General features: G+C 37.0%; 1 protein-coding gene and 1 long non-coding RNA gene across 4 annotated transcripts; one reads left to right on the forward strand and one right to left on the reverse strand.

The window, feature by feature from the left end:
* Positions 1-210: 210 nt before the first annotated feature.
* On the forward strand, positions 211-18,990 carry LOC123867377 (platelet endothelial aggregation receptor 1-like). 3 transcript variants are annotated; one of them, XM_045909386.1, is made up of 9 exons: positions 211-322; positions 1,629-1,789; positions 10,592-10,720; positions 10,992-11,040; positions 12,623-12,778; positions 13,338-13,488; positions 13,917-14,097; positions 14,990-15,787; positions 18,439-18,990. In XM_045909386.1, the coding sequence occupies exons 2-9, from the start codon at positions 1,632-1,634 to the stop codon at positions 18,635-18,637; spliced, it is 1,821 nt and encodes a 606-aa protein (XP_045765342.1). In that variant the 5' UTR covers positions 211-322; positions 1,629-1,631; the 3' UTR covers positions 18,638-18,990. The 3 variants fall into 3 exon arrangements, with proteins under 3 accessions (XP_045765342.1, XP_045765341.1, XP_045765340.1); XM_045909385.1 differs by having other exon boundaries at positions 243-322; positions 1,630-1,789; positions 14,987-15,787; XM_045909384.1 differs by having other exon boundaries at positions 246-323; positions 1,618-1,789; positions 14,987-15,787.
* On the reverse strand, positions 11,499-16,554 carry LOC123867407. The gene is made up of 3 exons (XR_006796415.1): positions 16,544-16,554; positions 14,315-14,319; positions 11,499-11,699 (listed from the first exon to the last, which is right to left on the reverse strand). It is a non-coding gene; the product is annotated as an uncharacterized LOC123867407 (long non-coding RNA).

Below are 18,990 nucleotides of genomic sequence, written 5' to 3' on the forward strand. Positions count from 1 at the left end.
GTGAAATCCGCCAATCCGCATTTGGCCAGCGTAATGGCCAAACCGAACCATGGTCCTACAGAATCGTTGAACAAAACCTTTTGTGCAAGTTGATTGAATATCAAAGGATCTCAGTAATTAATCTAAAGCTGAATATTCACACGAGTGTTGAATTAAAAAAATGTACGGAACCTCACAATCTAACTCTGGTTCACTCTTATCAAATTTATCACATCAAACCACCGGCATACGAATATAATTATCACAGTAGTCAACTCAGTGTTGTTCTGAATACAGAGGAGTGCACACTTTACCTACTTACAAGTTGACATAATCGTCTTCGGTAAGTTCAAGTTCATTATGTCATAACTAATAATATACCTACTATCCTACTAAGTGCATTAATCCATACTAATATTATAAATGCGAAAGTGTGTCTGTCTGTCTATCTGTCTATCTGTCTGTCCGTCTGTCTGTCTGCTACGTTTTCACGGCCCAACCGCTGAACCGATTTTAATGAAATTTGGTACAGACTTGGGATACATCCCGGGGAAGGACATAGGCTATTTTTATCCCGGAAAATCAAAGAGTTCCTAAGGATTCCTAAAAAGGAGATTTCCTAAGGATTTCAAAAAACCGAAATCCACGCGGGCGAAGCCGTGGGCATCCTTTAGTATTATTATAAAATGCGAAACTGTGTCTGTTGGTTTGTCCTTCAATTACAATGCAACTCAGGAACAAATCAACATAATCTACATGGATATTGTTAAAAACCTAGAGAGCGACGTATTAAGCTGCTTTTTATCCCGGAAAATCAAAGAGTTCCCACAGGGTTTTTAAACCTAAATCCTCACGAAATAAGTTGCAGGTATCATCATGTAATAACTTTGTAAAGGAAGGAAGGAATTCAGTAGGTTAACCTAAATGTTTATCTTATTAGAACTTGGCTGTCACACTGGCGTGTGTCTTAATTTAACCATGACCTCAGGACTACACTTAGATTTAGATCAAACCATTTCAAGTTAAATTGTTACCAAAACAGTGGAAAATTAAGATTTTTTCAAGGTGTATCTTTCGTCGAATAAATTCAAGGCTTAATTTGTTAGCGTTTTCAATGTGAGTAGTTTTTCCTGTTCGCAGAATAATAACGGTTAATATTATAAATGCAAAAGTGTGTTGGTTTGCTTGTCCTTCAATCAAGTAGCAACAGAGCAACGGGTCGACGTAATTTTTCGCATGGATACAAGAGTGGCATAGGTTACTTTATGTCCCGGGGAAACAAATGGTTTCTTTAGTATAGCATGCCATATTTCAGACCTCGGTTCTTCAATCAAGCAGTAACAAAGGATCCATTATTTTTTCTTGTGTGACCTGAGAGTGGTATAGAGTATAGACTATTTTCTATCCCGGAAAAACAAACAGTTCTCACGAGAATAAGCTCTTCTCACATCTGGGACATCTCACATTTTCCGGGATAAAAAGTAGCTTACGTTACTCTCCGTCCTTCCAACTATCTCTATGCTAAAAATCAAGTCGATTGGTTGCTTAGTTAGCATGAAGGAAGGACAAACAGACAGACACACTTTCGCATCTATAATATTTGTGTGATAAGACATCTGTTCCTATCTTGTATTGCCTTACATTCTTAGGGTATGATGCTGATAGTCATCGGCGCCCTGCTGCTAGGGTGCGCATGCGCAGACGACGCGCAATGGATTAACGTCAAGTCAGGAGTTAAGGGCGGTGTCAAGGGTGGACATCAGGGGTGGTCAGGCTACCCGTATTACAACCCTAGCGCTCCTGGTAACACGTACGTATAATACTTTATATTTTTATGGTTTCTAGTAACCCACAAGGAGTAATGGATGTACAAACTGCCATTACTCCTTCCAGGTTAGCCCGTTTCCATTGTAGACTTTCATCACTTACCACCAGGTGAAATTGCAGTCAAGGACTAAAATGTATTGAATAAAAAAAACCTTCCATCCAAATCTAAACACTTTAAATATATAAAGGGTAAAGCTGACTGACTGACTGATATCAATGCACAGCTCAAGCAACTGGACGGCTCTTTGCTATGCAGATAGCTGTTATGACGTAAACATCCACTAAGAAAGAATTTTTTAAAATTCTACACTTGAGGGGGTAAAATAGGGGTTTGAAATTTGTGCAGTTCACGCGGACGAAATCGCGGGCATACGCTAGTAATTAAGAGGGCTCTCTCCGTCACTCGTTTCATACGATCGTAGTTCCAATTTCATTTGAATATTAAGCAACCAAAGTCCATGAAATTTTGCAGACATATTTTAGAAACTAATAGCTATGTCTGTGGTTTTCCAGATTTCTGTTAAAATATTCGGTTTCAAAGTTACGCGGTCTTAAAAATTTTCATACAAATGTTTGAGCCCCTGTAATTTTAAAACTACATATTTTTGGGTAAGGTCTGACGAAATCACAAACACAATCTTTATGATAAATTATTACACTTTTATTTCATATTTAAATTTATTAACTTTTACATTTGTGTCAAATAAATGTTGTTCCTCTTACGTTAGTATATTTTTGAATGTCGTCGTTTTAAAACCACTCTTACAGGTAACCTCTCCACGTTTATTAGCCACTCCCCTTTTTATCTTATCGTTATCGGCCAATCCAAATTGTACAATGAATAAACTTAGTGACTAATATACAAATCATCAAGCTCGTTTCACAAATCATCTAAGTAATAAAGATGTTTTCATCTTATATATTGATTACAAATATTATCCTTTATTATGCTACAATCCATCAACTAAAAACTATAAGAATTTTATATACAGTACGTTTATCGATCAGATGTTGAACAACTTCAGCCAATCAATGACGCCTTGTAATATGATGTTATGATTTGAGTGGCGCCAACTATGTTTTATAGATAATTAATATGGGCCAAGCTTACAGCTCGGCCATCCTGTTTTAAGCGAGTCTCATCGCTTTTAAAAAAAAATTAAAACTTAAGTAACATGTAAACTTCACAACCAAAATGACAAAGACTTAGTTCAACAAAACAAAAAAAAATTAAGATAGTAATTAATTAAATTAATATTCTTGCTAACTTAACTAGAAGGAATATACAGTTTTATTGATACATTGGTATTGATTATGATTGCAACTTAATTTTAGAGCACTCGCAGCACCCCTTTCCATCCGATATAATTAGAAAATAGCAGATAAACTCAATTCAATTCCAAACTATTTACCCTCGCAACTTTACCTGCCAGTCTACAGTAGCACTCAAATTTAGCCTTTAATCTAAAATTCATTTTTCTGTTCTCTTCCGCTAATATTAAAATAAAAAGATGCAGACACTCTAAATTTATAAATAATTTTTCAAAAATCATAAAGATATCAAAAATTGCGAGACCAGTAGCAACTAAAGGAGGCCTCAATTTAATCAAAGAAGGTAGGTATATGCATAAAGTCCGAAGCATCAATTATAACTCACAAGCCAATATTTTACAGGAACACTCAATAGAGATTTGGGGATGAGCATGTAAAACTAATTACTAAAAACTACTTTAAAGGGTTTCAAGTATCTCAAAATAAATTGTTAAAAGTTCTGTTCCAACTAGACTCTCCTTCCCACTAAAGAATTATATAAGAAAACTGATGAACTATATTATATAAGTCAATTATACAAATTCAAAATATGTCTATTTGTTAGGAAAATACTATTAAAGTCCGTACATACACGCATCACTTTAAAGCTAAATCTCATAAATATCGTACACAAAACGAACATACCTATTATGCTACAATTACATAAAGCTAGGACTAATTATGGTATGTAAACTACCTAGCTCTACTACATAATGTACTTGCCGAAACTCATACTGGAGGAAAAATCTTTTACAAAGTTTAAAGTTTAATCAAACAGTGTCAAACACCATAGATATCTTAGCTAGATGTAGGTATAGTTTGTTAACGAATATAACGTGTTTTGACTTTTTATATTATTGTATAGTCACCATACCTTTAAAGATTATGTTTTCTTCTATATTTATATTTAGAATCGGGAGCGATTCTTAATATGAATATGTGTAAGTGAACTTCTTGTCCTTTTGATAAAATAAACTCTCTAAACTTAAAGTTAATCGCCGCCAGTTCTCGATTTAAATCACAAAACATTTTCATACACTTTCAACGCAATAGTTTTACGCACATATTTTCTTCTTCCCTTCTTATTGGAAAATCGCGGATTCCGAGCCTTGGCGCGTCTCTCTTCTACCGGGATACATATGTGATTGTCCTTATTTCCCTCCAGATCCAAATTTTTAATGACCCTTATCCTAGGGTTCTTTCCCTCCAGATCCAAATTTTTAATGACCCTTATCCTAGGGTCTACCTCCTTCCTCCTATAGGACTTTTTGTCCATAGCCCGTAACCTCGGGGCTTTCCTTCCTTGGGACTTTGTGTCCCTGACCCATACCTAGTTTTGGGTCTTTCTTTTCCTCATTTATTCATTTCCAACATCCTTGGATCCTGCAAACATAAAACACTTTGAGTAGACCGTTCATTTAATTTTGTTTCATAAGCATCCATCATAATACAATCCGACCTAAGAGAAGTAATTTTACTTGGTAACCTAGAAAACCTATTATCATTATTATAATTTAGTTTTCTCCAGTTCCGTACCCCTCGAAGGGTGCCTACGAGACCCTATTTTCTAAACCTCTGCTCTCCGTCCGTCTGTCCGTCTGCACGTGCGTCACGGCCTGAACCGTGAACGGCGTATCGTGAACCGTGATAGTTAGAGAGTTGAAAGGAACGTGATTACGGATGTATGAAAATCCTATGCCTGGTTGCTTCCAATTCAAACTTTTTCTTTTAATGCAGATTACGCTTCCCATATTTCTTACAATTACCTATTGTTTTTTTTTTTTTTTTTTTTCCTAGCAAAATCCACATTCTGAAGTACTAATGGACAATGTTAAACAAACGCCAGGGTACAGTAGTTGCGTCACTTGTGCCTCTTAACCATATAATATCTACATGCAAAAAGAATCTTTGATTTATAATTTCACATGATACTTATATATTTTATTTTAGCCATAATATGCACCATATGGCGTACTTTGTCGTTTCGAGTAACATAAGCAGAACTACCAAATTCGACCCTGGGAACGACACAGTCGCGACTCGCCGCCGAATGATACCTATTAGTTTATCATTAATTCCTTTTCATAGAGAAAAGCGATATCAACATAATAGCAGGAAAAAAAATGAAATAAATATTCCGTTCGATACATCTCTATTCTCTACGACATCAAGATCTCTATCACAAGCTGATCGATCATAAAGATTAGAAGAAAGTAGGTACCTTATACATTATTTTATATGTTAACCGTAATGACCCGCATCTGTTCGATTTTCCTTTATTCGTTTCGTAAAAGATTCGTCCTCGTACGTCCATCATCATCATCATCGTCATCTACATCGTCATCATCATAAGGTCACTGTTGAACATAAACCTTCCCTAGTAAGCACCACACGTACTGTCCTCAGCCTTCCTCATTCAACCCCTGGTTCCTATTGATACAAACCACTAAACCCCCCCCCCCATCAAATGTGTACCTATCTACATCCATCCATCATACCCAAATGCCGTGCTGGTTGATGTGATGAGCGACAAAGTGTTAACCTCTTCAATACGTCATGGAACTGTAGGAATAGCCATGGAAGACCTCCAAACCGAACGTTGATATTTTGTGTAAGTGGTCCCACGAGTCAAAAAAAAATATTCTTGTCCATAAAGGAACAAGCCACGATATAGATTCTTCTATCGGAACTTAAATATTCCAATCACTGCATGTATTCCAACTAATCAGTTTGCTACTGTATATTTGAAGTTGATAATAAATAAAAATGTTAGCTTAATTAAATTCCTATGATAATTCGATTTTTGGTGCATCAACCAGCTTCACCTATTATGTAAAATTAAATATATATATTTTTTTTAAATTACCGGCTGTACATTTTAAACTAACCTAATCAAAATATACTTTCTTACTAATAACTTAATCTTAAAAATTTTCCAGAGGATCCTTCCGCCTCAAATTAACTCAATGATAAAAATGAACAGGAAACTTTAAATGTTGTAAAATCCAGCCAATGCTTCGTACCTCGCCTTATTAATCCAATAGGTACTTCTTTGGATTTTGTCAAAACAAAATACTTTTACTTGTTGAGTGTATAATAAATAAATAATGTAATAAATCAATTAACTGTTAAAGCTAATAACTTTTACAGAAAGCGAACCTCATGATATCTCTTATGAGTTTTAAGCGTAAAATTACCACGCCGAAAACAAAACATGAGCTGACAGTATTCTTATTTGATATACATAATCCAGTAATACTATATCTATCTACATAATTCGTAAATATGTATGTATAGTTTGTAAGTTACTATTTCACTTTATGCTGTTTCAATGCTTTAAGTTATTATTTTTATCTTTGTCTCATTTTTTTAGTTTAGCCTCATTCTATTTTTAAACTTACTATTTCGCTATAATATTTACAAGTAACCTCATCGAAGACTACACGGTCTTCTGATAACCCAACAAGCATTTATCCAACAGCTATCGCTTTCACCCGAACGGAGGTTCCCTGAAATATACTGAGATAACAATACCTAGTTGACACATGGATGTACAAGAGCGGCAACAAGCTATGACCCCCTCTAGTCATAACTATATCTTTATGATTGTAACATTTCAAACAGTGAAAGTATGTATAAACGATTTCGTCCATAGGACATGCGCTCTAAAGAATGTTAATATAATTATCAGCAACTAAAAGCTTGAAGAAACTAATAGGTACAACTTGTCTTTGAAGTATGAAAATATGCACATTTATCAAGTATACCAGTTCATCAAACATTAAAGTACGCATTTATAAAATGATAACTCACTTATTAATCAAGATAACTACCTGTTTATCAAACCTACCCTACCAAATATAAATAACTACTCACCAAATGTAATACTTTATAACTTAAGTAAAAATATGAAACAAATGTGCATCAACCACATACATACACTCTTCAAATTCATCCATTTATCAAAATGTTATATAATATAACCATTCACCAAATCCATTATATACTTTGTTCATTAAATAGCTTAGTCAAACTTTACTCCACTTGCCACGATTGCAAATTTTCCAAAATAGTCAGCCGCAAACATTGCAGCTCATCTCACTTGATAATGCATCCCTCCCTCAGAAAAACAGGCATTAGGAATGTCTTTCCAAGACGCGCGAGAGACAGCCACCGTGGCTTTTCGCGAGATTTAATCCAAATTGAACTAATGCCTAAATAAATGTTTTAATTAGAGGGCGATTGCTTTTGCAACCTCTAACCGTCCAATCAAACACCGAAAGTATTCAATAATCCGAGACGTAAATAAAAAACCCGTCAGAACACCGTATTTATAAAAACAGAGACAAGAAAAAGATTCCTCCTCGCAATGAGATCGCGTGACATCCAACAAGTGAATTATCGACTTTATTACACAACTTATCCTCAACATGTTTTACATCATTTCCTACAATTGAAATCTTTCTATTTTAAATACCCTAACTACAACTTCATAATCCAACCAAAAATCACACTAGATTTATCCCTCGGTCCCACATCTTTAATGCTTTTTTTTTCTGTTTCGGTAACTAAAACAAAAAAAATATATATATACTCATGTTATAAAACGTTGTCAAAGCTTTCCTGAACGCGCTAAATAAGCAAAAACATAAAATCAGGCGAAATGCCAGACCAGCCGAAAAACCTTCAATGCTTAATCAGCCTAAAAAAAAAATTATGATCACTATTCATATTATCATGAGATACTACCGGCGCTCCTAAGCGAAATTTATAAGGCACCGCATTTCGATTTTATCAAACAGACTGATCAATTTCGAGAGCACAACAAACGTGGTTTCCTGAGAGTTTCGTTAACTAAATGCATATCGAAACTGAACTATCGCGAAGCGAGTCAAGCGAGCGTGAAAATTTTTTTAAATATATTTCTGGGATAATGTCATGCCACAAACGCGAGCGTAGTGCAAAGATATTTGCCTAAAATTTCTTTCGTACAACAAAGAAAATAGTATTTTGGTAGTAGGTACTTATAATCGCGCCCTGCCCTAAGGGCAGTACTGTAGGTATATTACCATTAAAAAAAACTTACTCTAATTTTAATAGAACATTTGCCAGGAATTTAACCCGCCAAGCGATGTTAATCCAATAAAAACAAAATCATATTGCATTTAAATGCGGCAGTACACAGTTAATTGCGTGAATACAGGTAAACAAAAAAAAAAAACCCCGCTGCCCATATACTATACCTACCTGCTACTCGTAGTACTCAAATTATTGTGCCAGTATTAAAAGTAAATTAGCTGTTATCTAGCGTGGTAGACTACGGCCTAAACCCTTCTCATTCTGTGAGGAGACACTTGTTGCTCAGTAGTGGGCCGGCCATGGGTTGTTCATGGTGAGCTGTTATCAGCAAAGTTATGTTTGAAACTCAAACATTACGCGTTTCAAGTGGTAAAAATAGATAAATGAAAACATTTCTCCTCACTTTTGTAAAAAAAAAAACACTTATTTATGCACCCCGTATTTTAAAACTATCTGACTACCTACCTACCATAATTTTAAATTTAGTTAAAGAATAACCAGATAAGATAAACCTACTTTTACACCCATTTTAGGATTTATATTTCTCAAAATGCTCAATTTATTAACCCTGGTCACTATTACTTTATTACAACGGATCACCTTCATTTTTATCAATTAACATTTTATATCCCCAATCACTTAGTAACCATTACAAGTAGAGACGGATTATTTCACTGGCAGGCGTAAAACGAAAAGCTATTTCATGTAACTTTTTCTACCTTATCCCAAAGCGGTTTACAAAAAATAATAATTTCACAAAACAACATTCAAGATGCCCAATGAGTGCTGTGTGATAATATCGCGTCACTGTGTGCTAGAAAAAGGAAAACATCTATCTATACAATGAGTGCAGCAAACGATTGAACCTAAATCCAGAACCTACCTTCCGTAAAACAAAACCACTATGTGAAAATAAATCCCTATCGTAACTCTTAACCAAACTAATTCGGCACACGATTACAAGTGTGAAGATTGAAATACCACGTTCCGTGAGATATTCACCTGTGAAATCATTTAATGAGAAATAAAACCCCGGCAGGACATAGTAGATACATCCTGAAAACTATTTAAAAGTAACAATAACGCCCATCATTAAGTAAACCACACTTTTTATATTGTTTAACACTATGTTCACTATCTATTCCATTGTACCCACGATACAGGATAACCTAGTGCGGGTACCACCACACAGACACAGGAAAATTGTACAAGACTGTATTTTGTAAATAAACATTTTTCATTTTTCATTGTAAAATAAGCCTTCTAAATACCTCAATGTTATTTAAACCACAATTTGAAGGTCGATCGCATTTGTATAACCAATATACAAGATGAATTATAAACATGTGGGTAATTCTAGGTATCATAACGTTATATAATTTCCATTCCAACTCGGAGCAAAGCTTTCTAACAAAATGATAACTAAATGTAGAACAAACAAAACGAAAACCCACACAAATAAAAAAAAAATTACCATTAATAGGTATCAATAAAAATAAAATCATGGAAAGATCCTACCCGTTTATCCAGAAATCCTTTGATGCCATGACTAGGTACTTTGATATATTGAGGCCCAAATATTGGCCTTGTGCTCCAAAATGTCTGTGGTCTACTAGACCTCCACTTCTTTCTCGTTCCTCTGTATATTTCCACTTGTTTCTCTGAGTCGTGAGCGTGACAAGAAAATATTATATTTTCTTGATGTCCCTCTTCTGACCTTTTGGGTAAGGTCTGACGAAATCACAAACACAATCTTTATGATAAATTATTACACTTTTATTTCATATTTAAATTTATTAACTTTTACATTTGTGTCAAATAAATGTTGTTCCTCTTACGTTAGTATATTTTTGAATGTCGTCGTTTTAAAACCACTCTTACAGGTAACCTCTCCACGTTTATTAGCCACTCCCCTTTTTATCTTATCGTTATCGGCCAATCCAAATTGTACAATGAATAAACTTAGTGACTAATATACAAATCATCAAGCTCGTTTCACAAATCATCTAAGTAATAAAGATGTTTTCATCTTATATATTGATTACAAATATTATCCTTTATTATGCTACAATCCATCAACTAAAAACTATAAGAATTTTATATACAGTACGTTTATCGATCAGATGTTGAACAACTTCAGCCAATCAATGACGCCTTGTAATATGATGTTATGATTTGAGTGGCGCCAACTATGTTTTATAGATAATTAATATGGGCCAAGCTTACAATATTTTTAGAAAAATGTAAAACACCACAGACACAGATATTAGTTTCTAGAATATGTCTACAAAATTTCATGGACTTTGGTTGCTTAATATTCAAATGAAATTGGAACTACGATTGTATGAAACGAGTGACGGAGAGAGCCCTGTTAATGTTTGTTTTCCTGCAACAGACAAGAAGGAGGCTACGGAGGGTACGTGATGCGGTTCAACATGACGCGGCAGCAGAACGGCTCCCAGCAGGCCACTGGAGGCTATGGAAAGGACTTCCGCGAAGTGGGAGTTTGTTACATAGAAGTACCGTAAGTACCTTTCATTTTCAGTTTTTAGGGTTCCGTATCTCTATAATATTCGTATTCCTAAAAAACCTGCCGAGTGCGTGTCAGACTCGCGCACCGAGGGTTCCGTACTCGGGTATTTTTTCCGACATTTTGCACGATAAATCAAAAACTATTATGCATAGAAATAAATAAAAATCTGTTTTAGAATGTACAAATAAAGCCCTTTCATATTTATATGTAAAATAACTTTATCTTACATTGGAAATTGAAAAAAATGCCTTTTCGTTCACAGAACCGCTTCTTTGGCTCGAGATCCTGCGCATGTACCAACTGGCAATGGGGTAAGGGAAATCTATACTAATAAATAAAATTGGAGTGTCTGTCTGTAATTTCGAAATAACTACCGCATATTAAGGTCATATGGTTATTTGAACGATACTATAACCGAATCACACGTTTTTAAAATTTTTGTCTGTCTGTCTGTCTGTTTGAAAAGGCTAATCTTGGGAACGGCTGAATCGATTTTGACGGGATTTTCACAGACAAGTAGAGAATTGACCAGTTAGTAACAAAGGCTACTTTTTTAACCGACTTTCAAAAAGGGAGTTGTGTTTTTCTACCTATGTACACCGAAATCTCCGAGATTTCTGAACCGATTTGCGTCATTTCTTTTTTAATCGATAAAGGAACTTTGCGACATTGTTTCATAAAAAAATTGGAGTCCAACTCCTCAATCCTGATGCTGCAGGGGATCTGACCAATCCACGCGGGCGAAGCTGCGGGCATCAGCTAGTCTGAAATATAATCTTTCATATCTATCCGGAATTCGCCAGCACGCTTACTATATATACTACATTAAAAATAATAGAATGAAAAAATCTTTGTCGGGCTCTGCCCGATTTTTTTCCTAAATATTACTTAGGTACCTACTTAGGTGCTGATTGGTCTAATGCCTCAAATAGACAGGCCGCTCAGCTTGTGTTCAGACCGGGGTGATTCGCTATTATATATTTTTTAACCCCCGACCCAAAAAGAGGGGTGTTATAAGTTTGACGTGTGTATCTGTGTATCTGTGTGTCTGTCTGTGGCATCGTAGCCACTAAACCATTGAACCGATTTTAATTTAGTTTTTTTTTGTTTGAAAGGTAGCTTGATCGAGAGTGTTCTTAGCTATAATCCAAGAAAATCGGTTCAGCCGTTTAAAAGTTATCAGCTTTTTTCTAGTTACTGTACCTAACCTTCACTTGTCGGGGGTGTTATAAATTTTTAATTTACACTTGTTTACTTTATTCATTATTTACAAATACTATAAATACTTAAATATAAAAATTACAAAACAACAATGTCAACCAAATCACTGCAACGAGGCGGGGTGCCCAGAACGCTGCGTTACCTCGTTGAATGGCCAGACTAATATGCTGACCAAGGTAACTGCCAGACCTCCGGTCACCCGTGGACTCCACGAGACGGGATGACAGCTCCTTACAAAAGGATCTGGCATCCTCGCCTCACGAACCCATGGTTTCATTAAGTATTTATGTATTACAATAACTAGGTTTTATTTTCATCTATAAACTACGAGTACTAGAGGATGCCCGCGACTTCATCCGCGTGGATTTAGATTTATATAGATCCCGTGGGAACTGTTTGATTTTTCCGGGATAAAATGCCTATGTCAATTACAGGGACGTAAGCTACCTCGGTACCAAATTCCATACAAATCAGTTAAGCGGATGGGTTTTTGGGAATCCCGTGGGAACTTTGATTTCCCGGGATAAAAAGCCTATGTCCGTCCCTGGGATATAAGCTAACCCTGTACCTTTCGTCACAATCGGTTAAACTGTTGGGCCGTGAAAAGGTAGCAGACAGACAGACAGACAGACACACTTTCGCATTTAACATTAAGTATGGATTTCATTCCAGTCTCGTCCCGACCTGAGCCGGATAAGAACGTGCTGCAAAGGATACGAGAGGAATATAGAGCTGTTCCAAGTGTGCGACCCGGTGTGCAACCCGGAGTGCGTCAACGCTGTCTGCACTTCACCCAATGTTTGCACCTGCTACCCAGACCATATTAGGGTAAGGATTAACTTCAATTTTAATTTCTACCGACTCCCACTACTAAACATGCAGGAAAAGCTAGCCACCAAGCAAGCAATACGCATCACCACCACCACGCAGCACCACACAATTCCTAAAACCACTCAACCCATATTTCGCCCCGACACCGGAGCATCCTCAGGAGATGTAGACCTTACAATGCATAATTGCAAAAAATCGTTGAACCATACAGATTTGTCTGTTTCAGTGGATTATAGCAAAATAAGCTTTTGGTTCCTTGTATAAATTCGACTTCTCCAAGGATTTTAATACAAATAGCTATCAATTAATTATCATATCTTAATGCAGTAGTTAAAATTAGATATTTAAGATTGGTATTTGGTAATTAATATAATGCAGCGTTGGTAGACCCCATACAAGTCAGGACAGACTACATCAAACGAGTCGCAGAGGCAGGCAACGCATCGCCTGTGGAAGTTCGTAAAATAAATCTATGTCCAGCTGTGGACATCTTTCAGTTAATAATGATGATGACATCAGAAATGATAGAGTAACATAAAATGGTTTTTTTTCTCAGAACTTAGGTGGTTTCTGCATGCCAACATGTCCGATTGGATGTCAAAACGGCCGCTGCAGTGGCGGGGAGTGTTTGTGCAAAGATGGATATACTTTGGATACAGAAGGAAAGTTCTGCAAGCCTGTGTGTAGAGAAAATTGTGGTGGAATAGGTGAGCATTTGAGAGGCCCCACGTTCTATTCCCGGCAGGGAACGATTGGAAATTTATAATTTCTTAATGATATCTGGTCTGGTCTGGTCTGGTAGGAAGCTTCGGCCGTTGCTAGTTACTTACACACCGGCAAAGCCGTGCCAACAAGCGATTTAGCGATCCGGTACAATACCGTGTAGAAACCGATACGAGGTTTGGTTTTAATAACAACATATTCCTTCCAGATTAGCCCGCTTCCATCTTAGACTGCGTCATAGCTTACCATCATGAAAGATTGCAGTCAAGCATTAACTTGTATCTGAATTTCAAAAAAAAGACTTCCACTAAGGAATAATTTTTCGAAATTCCAAATTGATCTTCAAAACATTTAATACCTCATCGCGGGAAAAAGCTAGTGAGATTTGATCCATTGATTCTTATTTCCCCAGGAAATTGTACCGAGCCCAACATCTGTACCTGCAAGACCGGTTACCAAGCAACCCCCGAAGGCAACTGCAAGGCAATGTGCAGTGACCAGTGCAGAAACGGAGACTGTGTAGGACCCAACGAGTGCCGCTGCAAACCAGGCTACAGGAAATCTCAGGGACAGTGCGAACCAGAGTGCCCTCAGTAAGTATTGTATAGAAGCAGGATTACTTTACGGAAGTCCATGATATACAAGGAACCAAAAGCTTGATTTGCTATAATCCCCTGAAATAGGTAAATCTGTATGGTGCAACAAGCAGCATGATAGCAAGCACTGCTTTAGCTGTGGGAGGGCGGGCGGTGCATATATTTGTGCGTCGAGTGATTTATCGCTAGACGCACGTTTCGCCCCGATCTCTACATATCCTGAGGATGGTTTTGGGATTTATATTATGGTGCTGCGTGGTGGTGGTGCGTATTGCTTGCTTGATGGCTGGCTTTTCCTGCATGTTTAGCAATAGGAGGGCGGGTGGTGCATATAGCATGCTGCATGTTGCACCAAACAGATTAATCAAATTAAGCTTTTGGTTCCTTGTATCTCAATAAGTTTTACCTAACTTACTACGCACCTTGGGCCGTGATAACCTAGTGGTGAAGACGTCTTTTATGTCATCCCACCGTTATTATCAAAGGCCAAGGGCTTATTACCCTGCTAAACCCCTCTCATTATGAGAAGAGAGAGACACTTGTTCTCAAAAGTGGACCCTTACTAAGTTGATCATAATGATGATGATGACCTACCTTAAGTGCACTATAATTTTTAGAGGGTTAAATCAAACTTGTGTTTCGTCCCATGACGAAAACTTGGTGTAGAGTGACAGCAAAACAGCATATACTTATTGAAAAACAACTATTCTTTGTGGCTTTGCAGCAGCTTTATCCATTCTCGACGATCTCGCCTGGTGATAGGAGACGATATGTAATTAAAGATTCACCATGCTGAACCCATCGCCGGCCCAATACTAGGAACGGGCCTCCTCTCTATATACCTGGATATAGAAAATAAAACTTATTTGGTGTTTCTGTTTTTCAGAGGATGCCCCAATGGCCGTTGCATAGGTCCGAATGTCTGTAGCAATCAACCCAACCCATCTTCAACGACTCAACCCCAAGGCTCCGTCCCACCTTACTACCCGCCGTACCAGCAAAACAACCGCTTATATCCAGACAGCCAAGTTCAAAACGGAACAGCACCTGGGCAAGCGTACCCTGGACAAGGCTATCCTGGACAAACATACCCTGGTCAAGGATATCCTGTACAAACAAATCCTGGTCAAGGATATCCTGGGCAAGCATACCCTGGGCAGGCATACCCTGGGCTAAGATATCCTGGTCAAACAAATCCCGATCAAAGATATCCTGGACAGTCATACCCTGGTCAAACAAACCCTGATCAGCAAGGAAATAGAAATCCTCAAAATCATCTTTACCCTGAAAGTCACGGTTTATCTGGGTTCGGACAGAGTGGACAAAGTGGGATTCAGAGTCAAACTGGATACCAAAACCAAAGTGGATATCATAGGGAAACTGGATACCAAGGCCAAACCGAATACCAAGGACAAAGTGGCACCTACGGGCAATCAGGACAACAAGGATCAACAGGCCAGGCCGGGTATTATGGACAAAGACCACAGTACCCTGGTCAGCCAGATTCTCAAAACCAATTCGGGTACCCGGGAATGGGATATCCTGGAGGTCGACAGCCATCCCCTGCCAACCCTGATGGACAATACGAATGTCTTACGCAATGTGTCAATGGCGTTTGCGTAGAAGGAAATATGTGTCGTTGTAATCCTGGATATGTCCTGGATCCTAGCGACTCTTCTGGATCAAGGTAACTACAATTATAGCAAATAGTCTCTTTATCGCTACATAGTTTACAGTTTTATTATTTGAAAGTAGGTATAATCACACTACAATATTGTTGAATATGTAAAAAATTATTCAAAATTATTCAAAAAGGTTTGCATACAAGCAAAGTCACTCTGCATAAAGCAAAAAATTATTAATTCTGATAATAAAATTAAAGCAGCTTGGGATATCATCACGGATGAAACTGGGAAACAAAAAGTGCATAACAATAAATTGGAGCTAAAAATTAATAACCGTATTATTGACTCCAATATTGAAATTGCAAATACATTTGAGAATTTTTTCCAGAACATTCCAGTCATCACTACTAGTTCCCTTAGCTCTTCACCAACAGAAGCCTATGATCTTCTCAGGGCCAATGTCACTGAATGCGGTGTGTTGTTTAGGTTTGAATACGTTACTCCATATGACATTGTTAAAGTGTTCAAATCTTTACAAAGCAAAAAAACCGGAGATCTGTGGGGAATATCAGTAAAAATAATTAACAATATTATTGATATTATTGCGCCATATCTAGCCTTAATTTTTAATGAGTCTGTGGATACAGGCGCTTTTCCAGATCTCATGAAATGTAGTAAATTGATACCACTTTTTAAATCGGGTAGCAAAAATGACCCAAACAATTACAGGCCAATTTCAATTTTGCCAACACTGAGCAAGATATTTGAGAAAATCATGCTCAACCAACTGCTTCAGCATTTCAATTTTAATAAGCTACTCCATTCTGAACAGTATGGCTTCACTAAAGGTCGATCAACAACCGACGCGGCCGCAATGCTGTTAAAGCATATATTCAATGCGTGGGAGGGGTCACAGAATGCCATTGGTATTTTCTGTGATTTATCCAAGGCATTTGATTGCGTTGAGCACGAGACTCTTTTAGTTAAATTGAGCCACTATGGAATCAAAGACACTGCGCTTGGTCTCATTGCGTCCTATCTTAGTGATCGTATTCAAACAGTATGTGTGAATGATGTGAAGTCATCCGGATCAGCCTCACTAATGGGTGTTCCTCAAGGCTCTATTCTAGGTCCTTTCATGTTCTTAGTATACATAAACGATTTACCATATGTAGTCCAAAATATTTGCGATATCGTACTATTTGCTGACGATACGTCTTTGATTTTTAAAGTCGATAGAAATAAGGACAATTTTGACGATATAAATGGTGCCATATCTCAGGTAACTCACTGGTTTACTGTAAATAATCTACTTTTAAATGCAAAAAAAACTAAGTGTATTGAATTCGCACTGCCCAATACCAAGAACACAAGTAACATTAATTTAAGGATAAATAATGATATTTTGAAAATAGAAGAGACTACTACATTTTTGGGGATAACCTTAGATGCGAAGCTGCAATGGGGCACCCATATATCAACTCTTGCTGGCAAACTAAGCTCTGCTGCTTACGCGGTTAGAAAGATTCGACAATTAACTGACGTGGAGACCGCAAAGATAGTATATTTTGCTTATTTTCATAGTATTATGTCTTATGGAATCTTAATATGGGGTAGAGCGGCAGATATTGGGAGAATTTTTGTATTACAAAAAAGGGCAATACGCGCAATTTATAACTTAAAACCACGCGATTCACTTCGAGAAAAATTTAAGGAAATAGGTATCCTTACCGTAGCCTCTCAATATATTTACAACAACATAATTTTTGTAAGACAAAATATTCTTAGTTACAAGAAGGTTGGCGATCTACACAACAGGCTGACTAGACACCGTAACAGGCTTGCGACTCCTACGCTCCGTCTCAGGAAGGTCCAAAAGTCATTTGTGGGAATGGGTATAATCTTCTATAACAAAATTCCTCAGTCAATTTTGGACTTGCCTTTACACAGGTTCAAAAAATCTATTAAAAATATGCTCTTGAGAAAAGCATATTATACTATCGAAGATTATGTAAATGATAAAAAAGCGTGGATTTGAACTTCGATTCGCTCCAGCAATGCGCAGGACTTCAATTGCTTTTATACATGGCATAATATTGTATATCAAATCTTTGAAAAGAGCAACCGCCGAGTTTCTTGCTGGTTCTTCTCGGTAGGAAAGGCATTCCGAACCAGTGGTAGATGCTTTTGACGATTCGAAAGAACTTGTAAAAGTCTAATTGAATAAAAACATTTTGAATTTGAATTTGAATTTGAATATTATAAAGGCGAAAGTTTGTATGCGGATGTGTGAGTGTATGTTTGTTACTCTGTAACGTAAAAACTACAGAAAGGATTTGGCTGAAATTTGGAATGGAAATAGATTATACCTTGGATCAATACATAGACTACTTTTATCCCCTAAAATCAATGGTTTATGCAGGATTTTGTAAACATATATCCACGTGGATGAAGTCTGCGGCCATCATCTAGTTCTAAGCAATTAAAATAATAATAAAAATAGTAAAAATAATAATTTATGGCTTCATCATAGAAAAATGTATGTTCTATACTGAAATCTGTAAATCAGTTTATAATTTTGAAGGAAAATTTTGTAATAAATAGAAGGTAATGCAAGAAAATTATGTAGAGCAAGAGCAAAAGCGCTCTTTAGCCCAAAAGTTATTTCTCGTTGGTCTAATGGAAGCTCACCTCGTCTATTTCAATTTTGCAGGTGCATACCCTACTGTCCTGGGGGCTGCCCGAACGGCACCTGCTCAGCACCCAACTTCTGCATCTGTAACGCAGGCTACCGCAAAGACACCAGCGTCAAAGGCCGGCCGGCTTGCGTGAAACGCATCCGAAGATCGGCCGAAGAACAAAAACCTGAAGACATCGCTAAGCTGTTAATATTTGAGATACCAGAATACTAAACAGAATCCATAGTCTAATCCATCCGTCTCGACAACGTTAATAGATTTCGAGTATCGAATCATTATAGCTTTAAGGTAAAATATGCCTTTACAGCCTTGTTTTAAGGCTCGAGTTGTCCATTCATTTACAGTCTGTTTTCAAGCGGAAACTAAAAAATATAAATTAGCAGTACCAAGCTTTACATACATAGTGTTTCGATATTCGAAATCTATCAACTTTGTCGAGATTTGATGCTCTCTCGTACTGTGTTGACGTTATTTGCGTAAACAAAACTAGTTTACTTAGGTTTTCGTTAAACTCGATAATATGTTGTACCTAAAGGACCTACGAATAGCAATTAAAAGACCGAGCT

This window comes from Maniola jurtina, chromosome 8, assembly GCF_905333055.1.
Source record: "Maniola jurtina chromosome 8, ilManJurt1.1, whole genome shotgun sequence".
NCBI lineage: Eukaryota > Metazoa > Arthropoda > Insecta > Lepidoptera > Nymphalidae > Maniola > Maniola jurtina.

What these genes read in the sequence shown, in the direction of transcription:
- LOC123867377 (XM_045909385.1), top strand. Translation starts at nt 1,632, where the DNA reads ATGATGCTGATAGTCATCGGCGCCCTGCTGCTAGGGTGCGCATGCGCA. An exon ending in TGCGAACCAGAGTGCCCTCA is followed by an intron (nt 14,098 to 14,986) that starts GTAAGTATTGTA and finishes TCTGTTTTTCAG; the next exon opens with AGGATGCCCCAATGGCCGTT. An exon ending in AGCGACTCTTCTGGATCAAG is followed by an intron (nt 15,788 to 18,438) that starts GTAACTACAATT and finishes TCAATTTTGCAG; the next exon opens with GTGCATACCCTACTGTCCTG.